Source organism: Vanacampus margaritifer, chromosome 20 (assembly GCF_051991255.1).
Source record: "Vanacampus margaritifer isolate UIUO_Vmar chromosome 20, RoL_Vmar_1.0, whole genome shotgun sequence".
Taxonomy (NCBI): domain Eukaryota; kingdom Metazoa; phylum Chordata; class Actinopteri; order Syngnathiformes; family Syngnathidae; genus Vanacampus; species Vanacampus margaritifer.
The window spans coordinates 10,534,528-10,557,126 of record NC_135451.1 but is presented as its reverse complement, the minus strand read 5'-3'; the positions used below and the strand labels follow the sequence as shown (position 1 = coordinate 10,557,126).

The 22,599-nt window shown below is 40.1% G+C and overlaps 1 protein-coding gene across 9 annotated transcripts in view; it reads right to left on the bottom strand.

The window, feature by feature from the left end:
- LOC144040240 (uncharacterized) overlaps positions 1-22,599 on the bottom strand; it is a 61,770-nt gene that overhangs the window by 18,543 nt on the left and 20,628 nt on the right. For 7 of the 9 annotated variants that reach the window (XM_077554261.1, XM_077554262.1, XM_077554265.1 and 4 more), the window contains 3 exons: positions 14,144-14,260; positions 12,479-12,601; positions 7,117-8,385 (listed from right to left, as the gene is read on the bottom strand). In XM_077554261.1, the coding sequence (XP_077410387.1) occupies positions 7,117-8,385; positions 12,479-12,601; positions 14,144-14,260 (1,509 nt within the window). Of the gene's footprint in view, positions 1-327; positions 1,933-7,116; positions 8,386-12,478; positions 12,602-14,143; positions 14,261-14,399; positions 14,762-22,599 lie in introns of those variants that run through there. The other 2 variants (XM_077554267.1, XM_077554270.1) reach the window with 2 other exon arrangements.

Sequence of the window (22,599 nt, the reverse complement as noted above, 5' to 3'; positions counted from 1 at the left end):
AAAAAAGCACGAAGCTCACCGACCCGTATTTAGTCACTAGGCCTGAATCTCAAAAAGCATTTTGGTCAACAGAGAGATTTCTCTCAAACACCCGCCTCAAATACAATAAGGTCTCCGAGTGGGCGAGAATATAAATTGTTACCCTATACAACTGCGATCAAAGTACCAGAGTAAACAACCCAGAATCAACAAGTTCAATACAGCAAAAGACTAGTAAAGTGTTAACCTTACATTCATAATCCTACCAAATAAAAGCTTGTTACTTTTAGATTTACATTTAAAATACACATGCGCGCACAAGAAATAATAAACTGGGCCTGCACCTACCATCCAATTTGATGACGGGGTTAGTCGAGTTCAGGCCAAACTTGTTAGAGGAACTTACGGCAAGATGATCAACAGGTTCCACAGCTGCTTTGTCGCCCACTTCAAAGCCCACTTTTGAATCAGAAATAATCTTAGTATAGTCCAAGTCTTTATCTGCACCAAAACTGTCCGAGCCAACCGAGAAGTCAGAAGTGAAGTCAATGCCGCTGAAAGCTTTGGGGGTGGGGGGCACCGGAAGAACGATGTTTTCTTGCTCTCTTTCCAACTTAAACCCTTCCAAGGGTTCTTCGAGGGAGATGGGAAGGCTGGTATCGCCGTCTCTCTGTGATAGGAACGGGGAGAGACACAGGCGAGGTTCAGGTGGGGTTTGCCTTAAGTCGATGTGCGTGGTCCCGGCTGCGGAGAGTGTAGGCGGGGCAGCAGGGTGCTGATCGTCCGCAACCGTTAATGAGCGTTGCATATAATGCTGGGACCGCCGTGACCCACCACTTACCGGCGACACGAGTTCATCCAATCCTACCAGTTCACCACCGGGGTATTTATCAGAAAGCTCCAGGCTGGTGGGCACGGACAGGTGGGAGCAGTCAGACATTGCCCGTCGCATCGCCTTCCTCTGCTGCTGTGCTCGCCCCATGAAACAAGGCTTGAATTCCTCCTCACCCTCTTCAAGGTCTTCCTCCTCGCTACTTTCCTCTGACGAGCCCACGGATAGTAAGGTCTCTCCGGCTCCAACTATATCCTCAACGGTTCTCTTTAAGTAGTCGTCACTGATAACGCCTATGGTACAATAGTTAGGAGGCACCTGGGGCATGGCGACCTTTGGACTGGACCCGCCAAGACTGGAGTCGTTCCATGACTCGGGTGGAGAGTATCCACCTCGAGTAGATGCCTCAATTGAGGGGACTCCCATTGACTGTGACGGCATCAGCGTCTCCATGTGACTTGCTGGGGTTTGAGGGACTGGCGGCATAGACACCTGACTGCTAACTCCGCATTGCAGGGCAGGTGTGCAGGGTAGACTACCGGGGGAAGCCGGGGATAGGAACGAGGAAAAGGACCGTGGGCTCTCTGGGCTCTCTCCTGCGCTGCCTAGTGAAGCGTTACCCGACGAGGTGCTTCCAGGCACGGCTACAACCCCGCCTGGTGCCTTCATTTCAACTTCCGTATTGGCCTGCTCAAAGAAGCTCAGCTTTTCTTCGCTGCTGAGGTCAGTAGGTGCTAGGGGTCCGCAACCGACTCCCAAGCCTCTTGGTGGGTCCATGTCCATGCCTGAGTGACGTTGCCAATCCCAACCCGGAGTCGGTCCTGTTGGTGACAGCGTCGTCCCCTTACAGAGCTCGCTATACTCTGCGAAGGGAGAGCCGGTCTTCTGATCTGAGAGAGACGACATGCTGTCTCCCTTTTCTGGAATTCCTCTAGTTTCTCCTCCTTAGCAGTTCCTACTGGGTTCTCAAGAGCTTAAATGTTGATCGTCTTCCCTTTTCCAAAGTTTTTTCTTATCCTTCCTTCCACTCCGTACCACGGTATACAGTTCAATGTGGGAGGTACTGTATCTCAAATACAAACTGATGCCGTCCTGAATGTGCACTTCTCGCTTTTGCTCGCTCTCTCTCTTCCCCCCCCCCCCCCCCTCACTGCTTCACACACCGCTTCCCGTGCTCGTCACGTGACCCGGTTGTGAACGCCAACTGGTTGCTTGTAGTCCCCAAATCCCGCCCCTCATGGTGGAGTGAGTAAGCCCCCTCCCTTTTTAGTTTTCACTTTCCCTTCACGTCTTCCTCACCCTGACACACACACACACACACAGCTGTGTGCCCTTGAATTTTCCTTCAGGAGCAAGAACAGGGGAAAAAAAAAAAACCTTTTGAAGCGCTAGCTTAATTTAAGATCACCTTTATCTTCCAAGCTATCATTTGTCCGGCCAATTTCAACAAACACAAAATATCTCATCCTCATCCAAGTTACAAGAGGAGTACGGTCTGGCGAATATTATGTATTTGTTAACAGAAGTGTCCATGGTGGGATGCGAGTCCGTGCAAGACGTAGGACACGTCTGAAGTCTGTCTACTCATTACAAAGAGGGCAGGACAAGAACAGCGACAGATCAGAGGGGGATGGAGAGGAAGCCTCTGGTAAAGAGGCCTTGTTATCTGTCACAGTGAATCTGGTCACATTGTGGTTTACCCCCCAATAGCGCCACAACCATGTTTACGCATATTCAATTAGCTAAACCAATAGAGGCTACTGGAAAAACAAGATATATTGCATGTGTCTGAACAATGATATTTAATACCAAGTAAACAGCCAACATCAGGTATAGACTCGGATCTTGAATCCAGAATATGGTAAACAAATAAAGGAAAAACATGACATCAATAGGACTAGTGCACCTCATAAAAATCAAAAACTAAGTATATCAATTCATCAGTTCAGAGAAAAAAAAATGAAAGACAGATGGGCAGCGGAGGCCAGACAGGTCCTGAGGTGCCGGCAACTGGGCAGCTGGTGTACTGTCACTCCATCTGTGTGTCACGTATTCTAGCCGATATATCCGCTCTCTGTTTGTTTGCACGACTGACTTTTAAGTTTCACGGGGACAAGACCCAAATGATGGGTTCACTTAGTCTGACTGGTTGGCCGGGTCAAAGATACACAAAGCCATTCTTATATAATCCCACCGTGCGACCAAAATGTTGTGCCTGGTAGCTCGCGCAAAGCCACCAGCACGGCAAATAAAACGAGTACTAAAGAGAAGCAAAGATCACAGGTGTGGAACAAAACACTGTTATCACCGCAGGGTTGTCACAGATCCGGATGATGTAGACAGACAGTCTTAAAGTGAGGTCTATTTATAGCTCCAGCTCATCTTCTTCCCAGCCTAGTCACAACACCCCGCTTCTTCGCTAAACATCTATTGTTCCCGCAATGGACCCTCTTCCCATTAGTTGCCAAAGCAACTGCCTCCCCTGTTGCTATGGTGACCGACTCCCCATCTGTGTGCCTGTTCCAGCCATGTTTGGTGGTGATGGTTGTTTGTGTTGTCTGAAAATTCCAGAAGACTGACTGAATGATTGAAATGATGCGCTAATCAGCAATCACCATTGATAAATATTCTTTTTTTTTTTTTTAACTCATTCACTGCCATTGACGGCTATAAACGTCAAAAATTCATTTGAACTATTTGTATTAGTTTAACATTCCCCCCCTTTTGTTAACAAGAGTATGAAAAAAATCTTTATTGTACATTTAGAACAGATATAAAATTTGTGATTAATCGTGAGTTAACTAGTGAAGTCATGCGATTAATTACGATAAAAAAAAATACAATTCCAATTTTTTTTATTGTGTGTGTGCAATATTTTTTTTTTATAGGTTTTCATTCTCTTGTTTATAGCCGTCAATGGCAGTGAATGAGTAAAAAAATAAAAAATAAAATAATAATAATATTTATCAATGGTGATTGCTGATTAGCGCATCATTTCAATCATTGCGATTAATTACAATAAAAAAATTGTAATTGTATTTTTTTTTTTATCGTAATTAATCGCATGACGTCAGCAGTTAACTTACGATTAACCACAAATTTTACATCGGTTATAAATGTGCAACATATATATTTTTATAGGTTTTCATTCTCTTGTTAACAAAAGTAGAAACAAAATGTTAAACTAATCGAAAAATTGAAAATATTTTTTTTACGTTTATAACCGTCAATGGCAGTGAATGAGTAAAAAAAAAAAATAAAGCTACTGTCTTGTGTCAATCTTCACAAATCACATTCAGTAGCAGCCGGAGAAAAAGAAAGTTACCAATTTCTCGCCTCATTAACGTTGCGTCACTCCAGCAGTTTGTGTAATGAGCATCAATCCATGGGTGTCAAACCACAGAAATAAAAGTTCTCTCGTATTTTGATACACAAGCCACAAGTTTGGGCTCAGCGTAAAACTTCACTCACTGGGACTTGCTACGGATCCCGCTTCCTAGTGGAAATATAACAGCCTACTCGCAAACACCACAAATCCAAAGCAAATATGACGACAACACTTCATGTTGCAAAAATTCAAGATTCAAGACGAGACCAAAAATGATTTCACGACGAGTGAAGTTTGGTTTTCCAGTCAGTCAGGAAATCATGTTAAAGGGATGCAACTACAAAAATGACTAATCTGTTTGTGGGGTGCAATTTTAGCAACTGAGGCATAAAAAGCAAATCTGTTCACAAACCAAACAAATGATCGGCATCCTTTTTCCTCTTCTTTGAGACGTTGACAGTCGCTCACGACCATTTTGACTTGCATCTTTATCGCTCGGCTTCCATTAATCTCTTTATCTTCCGCCTTGTCGACTGGCGGATTTTCTGCTTCGGATAGCGTCTGTTTTAATGTTCTCTCTTTGGTGGTTGCGATCGGACTGAAGTGACTTTTATCACATTTATGGGAGCGTCTATCTTTTTTTTTTTTTACTGACAATAGCTGGGATGTATTAGTATTGGGTATTCTGTCAAGAAAAAAAAATATTGTGATGCTAACATTTTTCGATTTTATTGGCCCCTGTGTTGTTTAATGGAAATCGACAAAATGAGTATCTTCGAAATCCCCCCCAAACCTTGTCAGCAAGGCGGCCGAGTAATTTCGAGTGTACAAAATCTGCCCTTGCAAGTTTTTCTCTCCTTCCTCTACCAAGCCGTATAATCATGTTGAGGCACTGCTATAGTGTCCTCATTATCGTCTCCATTGGGAGGAAATGACAAGGAAATTGCCTCGCATCTTCATAAATCACGGTGGTACACAAAAGCACTTTTGGTCCAAATTAAGTAAGATGCGCACAATGCCGCTGTCAAGTTACAGTATATACATAAAGTAGATAGACTGCATACGCACAACATCCAAACTGGATGTGCTATATAGTGTAGAGTGTAATCGTACAAGAAAAGTTGTATATTTTGACAAGGTACAAAAATAATAACAACAATTAGTCGCAGCTAATGGGCATGATAAATAAACGAGTTACATTAGAGTGACCAAACATACACTTTCTTACATCATGTACATTGATTTTCACAGGACTGATTAGCATGTGTTGAATTTGTCTGACACTGCGAGCTGAGGACACTCAAAACGTATAATTTGCAAAATTTACCGAGTTCCTTGTTAAACCTGGGAAAAAGTATTTTTGGTCTCCTAAGTCAGGAAAAGCTCACTTCCTGAGCATTTAAATAAAAAGGCGCTGAGCTGTGTCGGCAGCACAGAATTTTTGCTCACTGGTAGCGCTCTGCGCTCCCAAACCAAAAAAGTTCAATCTTTGAATTGTGCACCCTTGATTTAGAACATTATGAAATGATTTATTTATTTGTCAGTTATGTTTTTTTTTTTCCTGCTACTTGGTGGCATCGGTGTTTCATGTTGGACGTTGGTGAAAGGAATGGTACATTTTCTTTTCAAATTCCAAGCAATTTGTGTTTGGAACATGAAGCAACTCGTGTACTTCAGGCCATTTTGTTCATTGTAAATTACTAGTCACCTGTCACCACAAATACATAATTAAAAAAAAAATATAAATAAAAAAATAAAAAAAAATCACATTTACAGTATTATTGCTAAATTGCGTTATAGTGACTCGTTTGCACAACACAAAATAAAGCATGAACAATGTTTTTACATCAAATGCATTCAAATTTGTTATGCGCCTCTGGACCATATGTGAGCAAAATCCATTTAACTCATTCACTGAAGCAACCCCCTTCACTCCCGGCTGTTTTACTGGATTTTGCAAGGCCCGCAGAATATTGTGTTCTATTGCTATAAAAAACAACAACACCTACCAAAAATAAAGATTAGCGTCTATTCTTTCATTAGGTTTTTAAAAAATATATATTTTCATCTGTTTCTGTTTTGCAGCAATTATCATTAGAATATAGATACGTTTCATCATGATTCAAAAATATGGATAAATGAGCTTTTTTTTCAACATGGGCCTGGTTGATCTCATACTCTGCTGCCACCTACTGGCCGTTTTTTGTAGTTACTTTTTTTTTTTCCCAACCGTTCTTTGCAGTTGAGAGGCTGCATCAAAGCCTTCTGCATGCTCTAGCATAAAAAAATATATATAAATACGTCTTTAGAAGAAAATAAATGAGACTCACCTATAGCAGCAAAGTGAGTCCGAGTCAGCAGTCACAGCGCATGCAAAATAAAGGAGAAAAATAATTACATATTTGACGTTTCTTTAAGAAAAAAAAAAAACATGAATCTGTAAATAATTCAAAACAGTCCAATCATGATTGATTTCTAGAAGAGGTGCAAAGAGACAGGCTGCTAGAAAAGACAAGAAAGTTAATCGACACAGAGGAAGGAAATAGTCACATCCAAGCCCTTGATGCAATGAAACCATTACAACACAAATTATTGTATTAATGACACGTGAGTGGACAAAAAAAAAGTTTGGGGTTTTGGAAATGACAGCAGAGGAGATCCACTGAGGAGAAAAATTTGCCTGACCGGTTAGTAGCATCAGAACCTGTCACGAAACATGGTTAATGTTGTGCGGTGCATTATAACAAGGATGTCAAAAACACCCTCAGATTAAAAGTAGTGCAATCCAGGTTTAAAGGTCATTAGTCACACAGAAACACTCTGAACTGGACAAGCCCAAAAAACAAAAAACAAACAAAACTCAACCATCAGAGTTTTTAGTTATCTTCATGCAAATGTGTCTTAACGAAATGGCAAGACCAGAGCGGCATCATGCTAGCAACTATCGGAACGAACAGCGAGATCATCCACAACCAACCTTCGATGATGGGGGAACCCGCACTTGGTTGTTCCGGGGTGTCAGCAAAACTGGGAAAGAAGGGCTTTGCTGCAGGGTTAAGGCCCGAGGCTGGGATTCCAAGCGAGACCACCGACGGGGGGGGCGAGGGGCTAATAACACTTGGAGTTAATTCCTTTGCCTCCGAGGCGGCGGGACTCTTCACGGAGGACGAGCGAGACTTCCTGGATTGCTTCTCGCTTTTCTGCTCTTTGGTTTCCTGCGCCGTGGTTTTGGGGGAACGGAGCGGGGCCGGCGAAGGGGTGTCGAACGCCAGGCCGACGGGCCCCGAATGACCCGAGGCGCTCAGGTCGCCGAAGTCGAACGGATCGACGTCGCTGCCGGCGTGGGAGTTGCTCAGGAGCCAGGAAGCGTCTGACGGCGAGAGGGGCGGGGCCGAGGCAAGCACCTCGCCGTTCGGGGAAAGGCCCGAGGGGCTAAAAGCCGAAGTGTCCGCATCGGGTACGGTTCGGGTAGCGGGTTCTTGGAAGGAACCGGTGTTGTCGAACATCCCGCTGTCGACGTTGTCGGTGTCGATCAGCATTTGGAACGATACGCCGGGACTAGCGGCCACGGGGGAGGAGTCAGCAGCGGAGGGCATCGTGAACGGCGCCGCTGTCGCTTTCAGCTCGCTTTTCAAGACCAGTGGACTGATGGGAACTGTTGCAGGAGCGAGAGATAGCGGAGAAGGCGCCGGGCTTTCTTCCGCGAAGATCTCGTCTTTCCAGGCGGTCCGGCTGCTGTTTAAGTCGGCAAAGGAGACGTCCACGCTTGTGAGATCCTTCATAGCTTCTTGGGTGATTTCACCCTCCGGAGTCACTTCCCACTCTTCAGGAATCTTCTTCCTGCTTTTGCCCTTCTTACCCCGCCCTCCGCTCTTCCAAATTTGCTCCTCCCATCCGCCCTCGCCGCTCTCTCGTTTGGGCTCAGGCAGCTCGGCCGAGGGAGCGCTTTCTCCCTGCGCCTGGACTTCAAGGTGACCTTTCCCTTCCGAGTGTTCGTAAGAGCCCTCGTCTTTCTGTCTCCTTTTCTTCTTTTTCTTCTGTTTCCTGTCCGATTCCTCCGCGTCCCGTTCGTCGCCTCCGGCGTAAGCGGGGCTTTCTCTTTCTCGGGGCGAGGTCTTTGGTGGGTCGTCGCGAATCATGGCGAGATTGTTAGCGTGGCGACTGATCACAGAGGTGACACTGGGGCTGAAAGGGAGGTCTGTGGAGAGGCGGCCAATCGGGTCGGGCCAGCAGTCACCTAAGGCACCTTGTCGTGGGCGAAGAGGGAAGAGTTTAAAGGTCGGGGTTGTTAGGTTAGGGGTGGAAATAACTTTGTTAGACTGAACTAGAGATAGACCGATATGTTTTTTTTTTTCCAAGGCTGATACTGATTATTAATAGTCAAGGACGCCGATAACCGATATTTTCAGTAAAAGAGTTTGGATTTGTAAAACATTGAAGTAAAAAATATATATATATATATATATATATATATCTCTTAGTCCATAGACACCTTTATTTTACAAATAAAAAAAAAAAATCAGGAATCTTCCAGTAGGATGTCTTCAAAAGTTAAATGAAAACTTCAGTAAATAGCTCCCTATTGCTTGCTACAATTAAAAAATATCTGAAAAGTATTCAAATTTGACTTTTTTGAATTTCAAATAAAGACAGAAGGTGCAGACAATTTGAAAATAATTAGTTCCCTAATTTTTGTTTCCCCTGAACACTTTTTAAAAAAAATGGATCTACTATCGGCCGTATGATTCTTCAAAATGGCCGATAATCGTCAAAAATGCCGAATATCGGCGCCGATTATTGTCAAAATAATAATGCATCGGATTTATATAGAGCTTCTATGAAATTGAAAAATAATTAGTTCCCTAATTTTTGTTTCCCCTGAACACTTTTTTTTTTTTAATGGATCTACTATCGGCCGAATGATTCTTCAAAATGGCCGATGCCGCTAATCGTGAAAAATGCCGAATATCAACGCCGATTATTTTCAAAATAATAATTCACCGGATTTATATCGAGCTTCTATGAAATTTGAAAATAATTAGTTCCCTAATTTTTGTTTCCCCTGAACACTTTTTTTTTTAATGGATCTACTATCGGCCGAATGATTCTTCAAAATGGCCGATGCCGCTAATCGTCAAAAATGCAGAATATCGGCGCCGATTATTGTCAAAATAATAATGCATTGTATTTATATCGAGCTTCTATGAAATTTGAAAAATAATTAGTTCCCTAATTTTTGTTTCCCCTGAACACTTTTTTTTTTTTTTAAATGGATCTACTATCGGCCGTATGTATCTTCAAAATGGCCGATAATCGTCAAAAATGCCGAATATCGGCACCGATTATTGTCAAAAATAATAATGCATCGGATTTATATAGAGCTTCTATGAAATTTGAAAATAATTAGTTCCCTAATTTTTGTTTCCCCAGAACACTTTTTTTTTTGTCAAAATGATGAATATCGGCGCCGATAATCGTCAAAATGATGAATATCGGTGCTGATCGGTCTATCCCTAGACTGAACATTGTAAAAAATCCTCGCAACACGTGCTACATTTCATTACAGTATGTTCAATTAGAATTATTTTACTTTAGACTTTGAGCTAGTTTTAGTTACTCTCATCTCCAGTGCACGGACACAAATACACATTCATTTAATAGCAATAAATGGGCCACCTGTCCAGCCTCATACTTTACAAAAGACTCTCTCTTGGGGGCTTTAAGTTTAAGAACAAGCCTACACAATTCTGCTGTCTGTGCACTATAATTGCGACAGGCTTTTTCTTTTCTTTTTCTATCTAATGTACAGTAACTTCATGAACACTACATTTCTGTCATCGTGACCCTAAACTTTAAATCGATGTAAAAATGTGAGCAAAGCATGTGCTGGGGTGATCAAGTTGAAGATTCTTCAAGTGGAGTCTGGCATTAATTCCTGTAAGGTGACCTTAAAATAAAAGTTGAAATATGAACAATTTAGCATGCAAGATGATGATGTAGGATAAATACAAATTGCATAGCCAAGCACGCACGCACACACACACGGAGGCGGTGCTAGAGGCCGCCGAAAAAGCTGGCCGCTGTATACATGACGGCATCAGATGGGAATCGACCTCAAACCCGATGATTAAATGTGATCTGAGCGGGTGTGCGTGCGAGAGGAAGGAGCGCTCGAAAAGAAGACGGACAGCTGATCTGCGTGATGCCTCCAGTGGAGCAAACAGCAGCAGTCATGTTTGTTATGATACATTTGACAAAAAAAATAAATAATCATGACAACATTTGAACTAAATAGTAAAAATCAAGAAATTACATTATTACAAATTTATTATTCCAAATAGTATGCAAGTCTTCTAAATCACTTAATGTATTCAATTCACATATACAAGAATAGTGTTTTAGTGCGGCAACTATTTTTTCAGTAATCGATTAATCGGTCTTGTTATTTTCCCTCCGATTAATCGATGAACCAGATGGAAAAAAAAAAAAAGTTAAAATTTCTGTTACTTTTTTTCCCCAAAAAGTGCACATTATTTCAAATTGACAGATGATTCAGTTGCTGGTTTGGTCTGTAACCTGGAAAGTTGGCAAACAATTTTTTTTTTTAAATTTTGGTTCAAAACAATGAAAATCAGTTCGCTTTCAAGGACTAGAGAAATCGGACAATATTTACTCACGATGAACCGAAATTCCGAGCATTTTGACAATATTCAATTAAAAAAAGATATCCAATCGATTTGCCGTTATCAAAAATAATTATCGATTAATCGTGTTTACTACATAGTGTTTAATGCAAACTTGACAAAGAGCACTCAATATTTCACATTTTCTTCTGGGAAGGGAATTCCGATCTAAACGTAGCATAATATGCTAATTCCAGGGTTCCCCCCAGGCTTGGCAAGTTTTCTGGGAAAAACCCTGAATTCAGTCTAATAACTCATTCACTCCCAGCCATTTTCCCTGAAGCAATCCCCTTTGCTCCCGGCTGTTTTATTGGATTTTGCGAGGCCCACAGAATATTGTGTTCTATTGCTATAAAAACATGGATACCCCCCAAAAAGTAATCTCTTCTTTCATCAGGAGAAAAAAAAAAGTATATTTGTATATATTGTTTCTGTTTTACAGCAATTAGCATTAGAATATAGCTAAGTTTTATTATTCACAAATCCGTTTCGGAGTGCGGGGAAATCAGCTTGTTTTCAATATGGGCCCGCTTGTTCTCTTATGCTCTGCTGCCACCTGCATCAAAGCCTTCTGTATGCTCTAGCATTAAAAAAAAAAAAAAAAAAAAAAAAACATTAAAAGAAACGTATGAACACATCTTTGGGACACTTAAAACATTTGAAAATAGAACGTATTTATACGTTTTTGGGAGCAAATGTGTTACACGTGCTATCGACAAATTGCCTCTTTATCCATATCAAAAGTAAAAGATCGGTTCAATGCGAAATTACTTCTCAAACCTTCACTGCTTACGAGGTCACATTTGGAAAAACTACCACTTGAGATTTCATCCCGTTGTCTTCACCTGAAGACGTTCAAGACAAAAAGCTTTGCTTTTACTTTTCATTTTATCGTTTGGCAAGAAAAAAAAAAAAAGACGCTTATTAGCGGCAATTAACCAATGTAATAAATAGTATGCATTAAAATCAAGCATTTCATAAATGTTTGCGTATGACATTTAGAATAGTTGTCAAAAATATCGGGGTCAAAATATCGGGGTCATCCCCCCCTCATTTTAAATTATGCAAGTAATTAACTGATTAGAAAAAAAGGAGGATGAGCGTGTGCAGGGGATTTTTTTTTTTTTGAAGACGTCCTCATGACATTAACGCTTTGACTGCCAAAAACGTTAAATAACGTTTAGTAAAATCCTAGGGAGGAGTGCCAAAGACGTTAAAAGACGTTTGTTTCAAAACAGAGGTGAAACTAACCATTTTCTATTGTTGATTACTGAAGAACGGAATAAGGTAGAAAAACTTTTTTTCTGATGAAAGATGAGAGTCCAATCTTTCATTTGGTAGTATGTGTGTTTCCATAGTCCAAACACATAATTTTCTATGGACCTTGAAGGATCAGTCAAAATGCTTAAAATCGGCTGGCACTGGGGACAACCCGTTTCTGAAAACGTCTGGCAGTCAAAGAGTTAAATGTCAGAAGAATAACCGGTGTGATTAATCGAAATTCTTAGATGTGATTAATCGGATTTAAAAAAAAATTGAATCGTTTGCCAGCTCGAGTAATAAAATAGCTAGAGGACGACGTTCATTTTTGCTAGCCCAGCAAAAATAGGAAAAAAAAAGCCGATGGCATGCCGGTTAAAATGTGCCCGCGTTTACCTGCTGACAGATCTGGGGGGCTGCGAGGGGCTTGCGGTTCAGGCAGCATGGGGCTGTGGGGCGATGATGCAGACCCCCCCCCTTCTATGTTCAACCCGGGGGCTGCAGCCGGCTGGGAGAAACCTGAGGGGGAAGAACGACACTTCATCAATCGCACACAAGATCACGGATGCAAGTCGGGGATAGTGAAGGAAATCGTGCGCGAGAGTCATATGAAGTACTTTCGTGTGTGTGTGTGCGTGTGTATGTGTATTCATTAGTTCACCTAAAACCTATTAAAAAAAATCCCATACCGTTCACCTAAACCGAACACTTCCAGCCAGAGTCGTGAGGCCGTCAGGAGACCCGAGGAAGGATCAAAGAAAAGACAGACATTGAACTTTTTTTTTTTTGAAGTCCCCACTTTCCCCGCCCACTTTCCGTACGTACGACTTGTCATCATTAACACCTGTCCGACACTGCCCAGTGGGGCGGTTGGCAAAGTAACCAAGAGGTTGCGGGTTCGAATCGCACCTCCGACTGTACATTGCAAATAATCATTTTTCAAAATAAAATAAGCATTAGCCATGTTTTCAAACAAGTCAAGTTAGCTCAGTGGTTAGAGCAATTGCCACCACGGGGTACCCGGGTTCAAACCCCGCTTAGACCACATTTGACTATTTACTTCATAAGCAAATGCATTCAGGATTCCCACGCAATTTCTGCAGAAATTGCACATCGTCTAGTCTAGATCAGCATGTGTGGAATTATCCAAAAACAAATTTAATGAGATTGAATTACGGTGAAATAAAAGTCGAGTGTTTCCCACAGATTTGAAATCTACTTGGGTGGGTGGACTCCGGCGGGGCGGGGGTGGGTTAGTTTTTTTCTTTTTCTTTTTAAATATATTTTGAATACATTTCCTTGAAAATTTGTCGGGCAGTGGCCAATTTGCTTGGGTGGCCCGCCCAAGTATTAACATGGTGTGGGAAACACTGAAAGTCTTAATCGGATCTATGAATCTATGAAAAGCGCGACAAATTCGGAGACGCACTGGTAGGATACCTGCAAATAATCCCGTCAGGCTTGAATGGATCATTTGGACGGGGTTGGAAGGGGAGTTTAGCTCTTTGACTGCCAAAAACGTTAAATAACGTTTAGTAAAATCCTATGGAGGAGTGCCAAAGACGTTAAAAGATGTTTGTTTCAAAACAGAGGTGAAACTAACCATTTTCTATTGTTGATTACTGAAAAATGGAATAAGGTAGAAACAAACTTTTTTTTCTGATGAAAGATCAGAGTCCAATCTTTCATTTGGTAGTATGTGTGTTTCCATAGTCCAAACACATAATTTTCTATGGACCTTGAAAGATCAGTTAAAATGCTTAAAATCGGCTGGCACCCACGGCATTCCTTTTCTGAAAACGTCTGGCAGTCAAAGAGTTAAGGGGTCCGAGTAACCTCCCAGAGAGGCTGACGGGAAAGGGGAACCATCAGGAGGGAGTCATACGAACAAAAAAAGAGAGGACCGAGGGAAAGGATGAAAGAAAAACATAAAAATCATTCTTAGAAATTGGTGTTATATTTAAAGACGAAAAGAAAGATGAGAAGCGATCTTGAATATTTTGCTGCAAATTTTTCCAATCAAAATCTACAGCATGAGATGCTCGAATCTTTCTTCCATACCAGATAAGAAGTCGGCTGCCAAGAAGTGCTGCGGATCAACTTTGTGCGGCTGCGGCGCATCCCCCCGATGCTCCGGGAGCGACATGGACGTCTGCCCCCCTGTGGTCACTTTACAACCTGCAGTATAACACACAAAAACATTCAAATAAGCGCCGTTGCTCGGATTCCAAATGGACGTTGGGCGTTACGGCATTCGCAAAAAAAATATATAAATAAAATAAATCAACCGTCACGATTAGTTGACCCAAAGTCTCACCTGGCGAACGATCTCCCAACTGATGGTCCATTTAACTGACAGTTGAGGGATATTTCTTATATGCGGGTGAGTGGCTTTGTCTCGGTCGGCACCGCCGCCTCAGCTGACTGAGCTACTAACACTTTGAACCCCCGGTCGCACGCACACACAAAAACAAGAGTGCGTTTGCAGTCGGGGCGTCTGGGTTGGGTGTGACGTCCCGGGTCGTGGCCGCTAGTACCTCCCCCATTTTGCCGCCCTGACTAGTAAATGCCCTTCAACCCAAGCCGGTCTCCATCCTTGGGTCCTCAATTTGATCGTCGGGGGCATGGAGAGAATGACGAGACGGGCTACGTTAGCCATCTTATTCGGGTATTTTAAGAATGAGAAATCGGCAGGGAGGATGCGCGTGAGGAGAGGAGGGGTAGAAAAGGAGAAGGCGGGAGGCGCCAATGGCGATCCGAAGCCGGCAGCATCCGCGGGATGACGGTGAGGCGAACGGACAGGATGCCAACCAAAGTCGCAAACACGTCCACATGCAGACATGCAGAGCAGCCACGGAAAGGCGCTTATTGTTCGGCTTGACAAAAAAGATTATCGGACAGGGTCGATGATTGATTGGGAAACACTGGGGCTAAAGAGAGTATCCTGTAGATTGTAAATTAACATTTGCGCAAGTAGAGCTGTTAAAATTAATCGATTAATCGACAAGTAATCGATTATCAAAATAATCGACAACTATTTCGAGAATCGAGTAATCGCTTGGAGCCATTTATTTTTAATTTAAAATGGCAATAATCCTCTAATTTCAGCATATCAACAATAATTGTTGACTGATTTATTTATAAATAAGAATTATACAAATAAGAATTACGAAATAACCACCAATCACCGGTTAATAGAGATAATAATTTGGATAATAATCGTTTAGCGCTCTAAAACCGTATTGAATCATCTGATGCAGGGCTGTCAAAATGAATCGATTAATCGTCAAGTAATCGATTATCAAATTAATCCACAGCTATTTTAATAATCGAGTAATCGCTTGGAGCCATTTTTTTTTATTTAAAATGGCAATAATCCTCTAATTTCAGCATATCAACAATAATTGTTGACTGATTTATGTAGTCCTTCATGAAAGAAAACCAATTTTTACTTTTAACTTTAAAAAATAATAAATCTACAAAGAAGAACTACGAAATAACCACCAATCAACGGTTAATAAAGAGTAATGTTTTTTTTCAAGGCAAAATTAAAGTGAACCCGATTAATCGACTGAATAATCGTTTCTAAAAAAATTGGATCATGACAGCGCTACAGTAAACAATGCGTCTATGAAATTGTTGAAGTGGAAAAATGAATCGATTAATCGTCAAGTAATCGATTATCAAATTAATCCACAACTATTTTAATAATCGAGTAATCGTTTGGAGCCATTTTTTAAATTTTTTTTTTTAAACTGTCCAATTCATCTGATTTCAGCATATCAACAGTAATTGTTGACTGCCATTTACAAACATCTGTTTTTACTTTGGAAAACAATCACCGAACTGGAACATCAATCTTTTTTTTTTTTTTTTTTTTTTTTTTTTTTTAAATCACTATATAAATACAAATTATGAAATAAACACCAATCACTGGTTAATAAACAGTAATCAGGGAAAAAAATGCTTTTGCAACACACTTTAATACAAAATTTAAATGAATCAGATTGGTTGATTAATCGATTGAAAAAATATTCGATAGTGACAACTATCAGTGATTGAATACAAACTAAATTTGTATCGTAAAATTGCCCCCATAGGCATGCCAAACTCATACCAAACCTCGGAAGGATTCAACCTATTTCCATCCCGGATTCAGGACGGTGCTCGGCCCAGCGGTTAGCTTTACCAGAACGATCTAATTAGGGATAAGCCAGCAGGATAGTTGAATGTCCTCCGCCTGACCTCGGTCTCACTATGCACCTTCTTGTGTCAGGGCTGCCGCAGCACCACAGGGACATTGTGACGCCTCATCAAAAAGGGGAAAGACTGCAGTTCTTTGCAGACCACAACAATCCACTCCTCCTGTTTACTTAACAACATCCTCCTTTAATCCGAATCTTTTTTTTTTTTTTTGAATCAACGGTTATTTACCAAATCTTGCATCCGGCAGACGTACATTCAAGATCTCAACCGAAATGAACGGTGGAGTGCGAGCAAAGTCGTCGCCTGCTAGTTTTAGAAATCAAAGCTTGACCTCATTATATTAAACCGGGTCCAAATTTAGCTCAACCTTTTTGGAATTGTTCCCGCTGAGGCGCATCAGGTTTGACGAATAATGACGAAACTAGAATGGCACTCTATTGATCACATTTCTTCTTTTTTTTTTCCTCTCTGGAGAGCTCAGTATTGTTCATTCGGTAATTTTACAGATTTGACATGTCATCATCATTCCTCTCTTTTTTTTTACTTTTTTTTTTTAAATTTTGTATGTGGGTGAGTAAGTGTGTTCATTAACTCTTTGACTGCCAGTTGTTTTCAGAAACGGGATGTCGCCAGTGCCAGATGATTTAAGCATTTTTGACTGGACTATGGAAACACACATACTACCAAATGAAAGATTGGACTCTCATCTTTCATCAGAAAAAAAAGTTTGTTTCTACCTTATTCCGTTTTTCAGTAATCAACAATAGAAAATGGTTAGTTTCACCTTTGTTTTGAAAAAAACGTCTTTTAACGTCTTTGGCACTCCATATGATTTTACTAAACGTTATTTAACGTTTTTGGCAGTCAAAGAGTTAATTCACCTAAAACCTATTTTAAAAAATCCCATACCGTTCACCTAAACCGAACACTTCCAGCCAGAGTCGTGAGGCCGTCAGAAGACCCGAGGAAGGACCAAAGAAAGGAAAGATTATCGATCACATTCCTTCACTAAAGCGCAAGCGGCAGCGCACTCGTAGACGGAATAAGTCGTTCTTGCAACCGCAGCTTTCAGGTTCGCGTGTGTTTATTATGTCATTTAATGAGACGAGAAATGACACAATGCCGGTGGTCACACACACGTTTTGACACAAAAGGGCAAAGAGAAAACCTAGTTGCTGCTAGCGGTGTCAGTTAACTGTGAAAATGTGACTTGTCAAAATCACCAATTACACGATGGAGGTGTTGACCACGCTGTTATTTTGTGAGCTAATTGAGCCAACGGAGCAGTAGGGCCAATTTTAGGATTCAATTGCTAGTTGCCATTTTAAATTCAGAATTCCCTCACTTTGCATGAGCTGTCATGCAATCCTATGACAAGACTGTTTACAAAAACTGGCAAACCGCATGTTAACATGCCCCTAGCAGCACAGCACGCGTGCTGGGATAAGATCTCGTCATAGCCGACGTGTTTCCTAAAAAGCAAAAATAATGCGCATGTGTGTGCCTCCAGCCCTGAAAAAAAAAAAAAAAAAAAAAAAAAACAGTACACGGCTTTGAATTAAAACTTCGCCCGCATGTCTTTCTGGAAGAGGCTTTGCTGTATATTCAAAGAATTGTCATCCTCCCGTCAATAATCCACAAGGGAAATATAACAGTCGATCCTCTAGCTTTTTCCCGAAGCAAGGATTGTCAAGTCGGTACACGGCAAATCCGCATATGAGGCAAACGGTTGCAAAGAAAGCAGAAAATAGGAACTATCCAGTCAGGTGACATCATTTTTTTATGGGGGATGTCATGGATGATGCCAGTAAATATTGAAATACTCAAGTTTAAACGCATATACACGTCGTTAAAATTCAGCATGGCGACCATCAGGCCCGGGAACTTTACCTTTTTCTTTGACTCTTTTGTGTTGGAAATAGAATGTAATTTTAAACTTATTTGCAATTAACAATTATTTTAGTAAATCGATGAGTCTGTTGATTATTTTTCCGATTAATCGAATAAAATAAAAATACTGTCCATCTTTTTTTTTTTCAAAAACTAGACATTTCAAATTGACAGTGCACAAACAAATGAATTATGATGCGGTTGATGGTTTTGATATGGAACGTGAGGAAAGTAGTAAAATGTTGATCATAGTTTTGTTTTGGTTCAAAACAGAGGTAATCAGTCCGCTTACATGAAGGACTGCAGGAATCAGAAAACATTTACTGCTGAGGAGCTGAAATTCTAAGCATTTGGACCATTTTGAAAAAAAGAAAGAAAAAAACACATTTAAACAATGAATCAATGATAAAATATGAATACAGATTAATTTAATTTAATAATGTGGTTTACTATTTTTTTTTGTACAATACAATATTTAACTCATTCACTGCCAGCCCAGTAAAAATCAATCTTTTGACGTCTATAGTCGTCAATGGCAGCGAATGAGTTAAATGATTAAAACAGTTCGATCCCTCTGAGAAACAAATACTGTAAAAATTTCACGTCAGAGAAAGGATTGTTCATGTTTGGAAGTTGCTCACTAATCATTTAAAAATGGTACATGTCATTTATTCCGAATAAGTTTGGACTCGGGTCCAACCATTGGCCGATGATGAAAAGTAATTGTAACTCGAATGTTTCCGCTTTTGTAACAGAGATGTCATCTTTTGAGTATGCCTATAAAAAAAAAAAAAGTCGAACGAATGCCAAGATCTCAATGCCGAATCTTTTACGATGCATCATCACGCCGAAAATAAAAACATCCTCAAAAAGCCCTTTCAAACTCGGCATCTATTAAATTCTGCATATATTTTGGGGAGCGCAGATTGTCACAAAGAAAGGGGATTCCTTTTCACTTCAAACCCACACATTCGCGATGTGAAACGCTCACACGGATGAAAAGTCTTCTGTCAAAAGAGACAACTTAATAGAAGGCGGATTTCGCCCCCCCCCCGAGCTTAGGGTTTAAATACGCGTATTAAAAAGGGAGCCTCATCCAGCATTTCTACAAAATCATTTCGAAAGTTACCCGCCACACGGACGACGTGTTGAGCAAAAATCTTACATAGCAATTCGATTCGTGTGTTTTTTTTTACATTGCGAAATGACAAATATTCTGAATGGGCTTCAAGGGCGGGGAAACAAAAAAAAAAAAAGCAGTTCAGACATTAGAGAACATGCAAAAGTGTAGGATTTGTCGGAAGAAAGAAGACAAGGTGAAAGTGAGTTAGGTTGGAGTTTATTAGCACAATATTTGTGGTAACAAAAAAGGTGAGGATGAAAAGAGGCATATGCGATAAGAGGATGTTTTTTTTTTTTTTTTTTTTTAAATCACTGTGGTACAATACATGACGTAAAATTATTCATGATATCCATAAATATTAATACTCAGTAAAGTTCATGTAGTTTGTTTGCCAAATGTACCAGGCTGTTTCCAGTGCCAAACATTACAATACATTTTCTGAATATTAGGGCTGGGTTAAAAAAAAAAAATAAATCTAAAAAAAAAAAAATAATAAATCGAATCGATTTTTCCTTTTTGAGACTGATCGATTTATAAAACCATGGTTTTATTATTTTTATATCTCCCTTTCCACAAATTCATAAGAAACGAGAATTTTGAAGGCTATTTTTTTTTTTGTATCTTACTCTTTTCTTGAATTTTATTGTTCCCATGAATTTATTATCTATTTATTAGTATTTTCTTACATTAATGAAAGACCTGGCTTATTGCACTTTAAGACCGTTCAGAATCTTCATTTACAATTATTGAATTATTAACTCTTTGACTGCCAAAAACGTTAAATAACGTTTAGTAGTAAGAGTGCCAAAGACGTTAAAAGACGTTTGTTTCAAAACAGAGGAGAAAATAACCATTTTCTATTGTTGATTACTGAAAAATGGAATAAGGTAGAAACAAACTTTTTTTTCTGATGAAAGATGAGAGTCCAATCTTTCATTTGGTAGTACGTGTGTTTCCATAGTCCAAACACATTATTTTCTGTGGACCTTGAAAGATCAGTCAAAATGCTTAAATCGGCTGGCACCCACGGCATCCCTTTTCTCAAAACGTCTGGCAGTCAAAGAGTTAAAACAAGTTACTGCTTCTGCAAAACTTAATCTGGAATTTGTTTGTGGAGTTTTTAAATCATGCCGTTGACCCTTTAAGAAGAATTGATGTTGCGTAATTGATATCGATTGAATGGCAACCGATCGAATCGAAACATCGAAATCTTGTGAATCGAAATATAATCGATTGAAGAAATTAGAATCGATACCCAGCCCTACTGAAAATATTGCGATGAGTTGATAGTGACTAAAAAAAAAAAAAAAAAAAAAAAACTAAAAAGATCGAGCACAACTGACGAAACCACCACAGACGAACGCAACAAATTATGCAAAAAAAAAAAAAAAACCTCCTACCAACATTCTTCACATGACTGATTGTCAAATGACAGCATGGAATTTGTTTGTGGAGTTTTTAAATCATGCCGTTGATCTTTAAGAAGAATTGATGTTGCGCAATTAATATCGATTGAATGGAAACCGATCAAATCGAAATCTTGTGAATCGAAATATAATCGATTGAAGAAATTAGAATCGATACCCAGCCCTACTGAAAATATTGCGATGAGTTGATAGTGACTAAAAAAAAAAAAAAAAAACTAAAAAGATCGAGCACAACTGCCGAAACCACCACAGACGAATGCAACAAATTATGCTTAAAAAAAATAAAAAATAAATAATATCTTCACATGACTGATTGTCAAATGACAGCATATTAAAGAAGAATTTATTTGGTTCAGAAACGACTAAGTACGTTAGTGCAAAGGAAGGAACAAGTCCAGAACGTCAGACAGACCAACAGTTTACAGAAACGCAATCAACACAAGAGGCATGAGCGGCAGGTTAAGAAAATAAACACGTTGACAGAAGTCTAAATAAATCGGTCAGCGGGTATATTTTTCCAGCCACATACTCGTGTGTGTGTGCAAAGTAACCTCGCTACTGGGTGTTGACAGACGAGTCTCACAGCATTGGTGAATCAGTTTGAAAGGTTTCAGACACGCCTTTGAGCGTTGTGCATGTGCGTGTGTGTGTGTGTGTGTGTGTGTGTGTTCAGACTTTGCCAACTATTGGGGACAAATTTCACACAGGTTGACTTGTTCAAATGGAGACCAATATTGAGTGGGGGTCAAGTTGCTTTGTAGGTCCTTCGTTGAGATGACGCAAGCCGATGCTAAAAAAAAATAAAAATCACGGCTGGCGTGCGTCAATGTGCCAGAATCGAGTTGATTTGTAAGCGAACCCTCCTGATTTTAGGTGATGAGAGTGAAACGGACAAGAGAACATTTCACTGGAGATAGAGGAAAAAAAAAAATGGCCGAGGACGCGACAGAAAAAAAACTAATTGAGCTTCAAATCAGACTGACTTGAGACGAAAACATCCCGAGAAACACAATTTGCCAACTTGTTATTTGGAGGGACAGTGTGTGCTGAAGTCTGGGCAGATTTACTAGCATCCCAAATAGTGGGTTCGACAAACCTGACAATAGCCATGAGAGAGTTCAAAGTGATTTTTTTTTTTTTTTCACCTCCAACAGATGAAAATATTCCAAAAATAAATAAATAAATAAATAACGTACCCTGTATTTAAGATGCACGACGGTGTATTAGGGCCACATTTCAATATATATTTTTTAGAGGGCGGGGGCAATATTCATAGAAAAAAAAAAAACCTTCAAAAAATGGCAAATTTGCAATTTTATAAAGTGGCAAATTTGCGAGAAAAAACAATGTGAGGATTTGTTGGTGGTTAAGGCAGGATGAAGACGGAGCTCAGTATTGATCATTTGACATGTCATCATCATTGTTTTCCTTTTTTTTTGGTATGTGGGTGTGTGTTTGTGCGTGCGTGCGTGTAAAAAAAAAAAAAAAAATCGGATTCATTCTTAATTTAAATTTAACTCATCACACAGGGCAGCTCGAGCGACAACACTTGCTGATTTGCTATTAGCTAACTAAAGACTAACCGATTTAGCAACGAAGCTAGCATACTTTAGGTAAATGCAAGTGAATGATGGAAAGCATATCAACTTGGCTACTTGTACAAAAGGAGAAAAATAAGAATGTGTAAATAATAATAATTCTGGAAACATAAATGTATAAGTAAATATACATTGGAACAAATTAACTCAAATACTTGATCCTCAGGGGGTGTGGACTTTCGCAAAGCGCCTCGTCTGTCGCTGGCAGTTCCCAACGCTTCAAAGTGCGAATGCTTACCATGATATGTTTAAAGCCATTACTATCTCCCTATT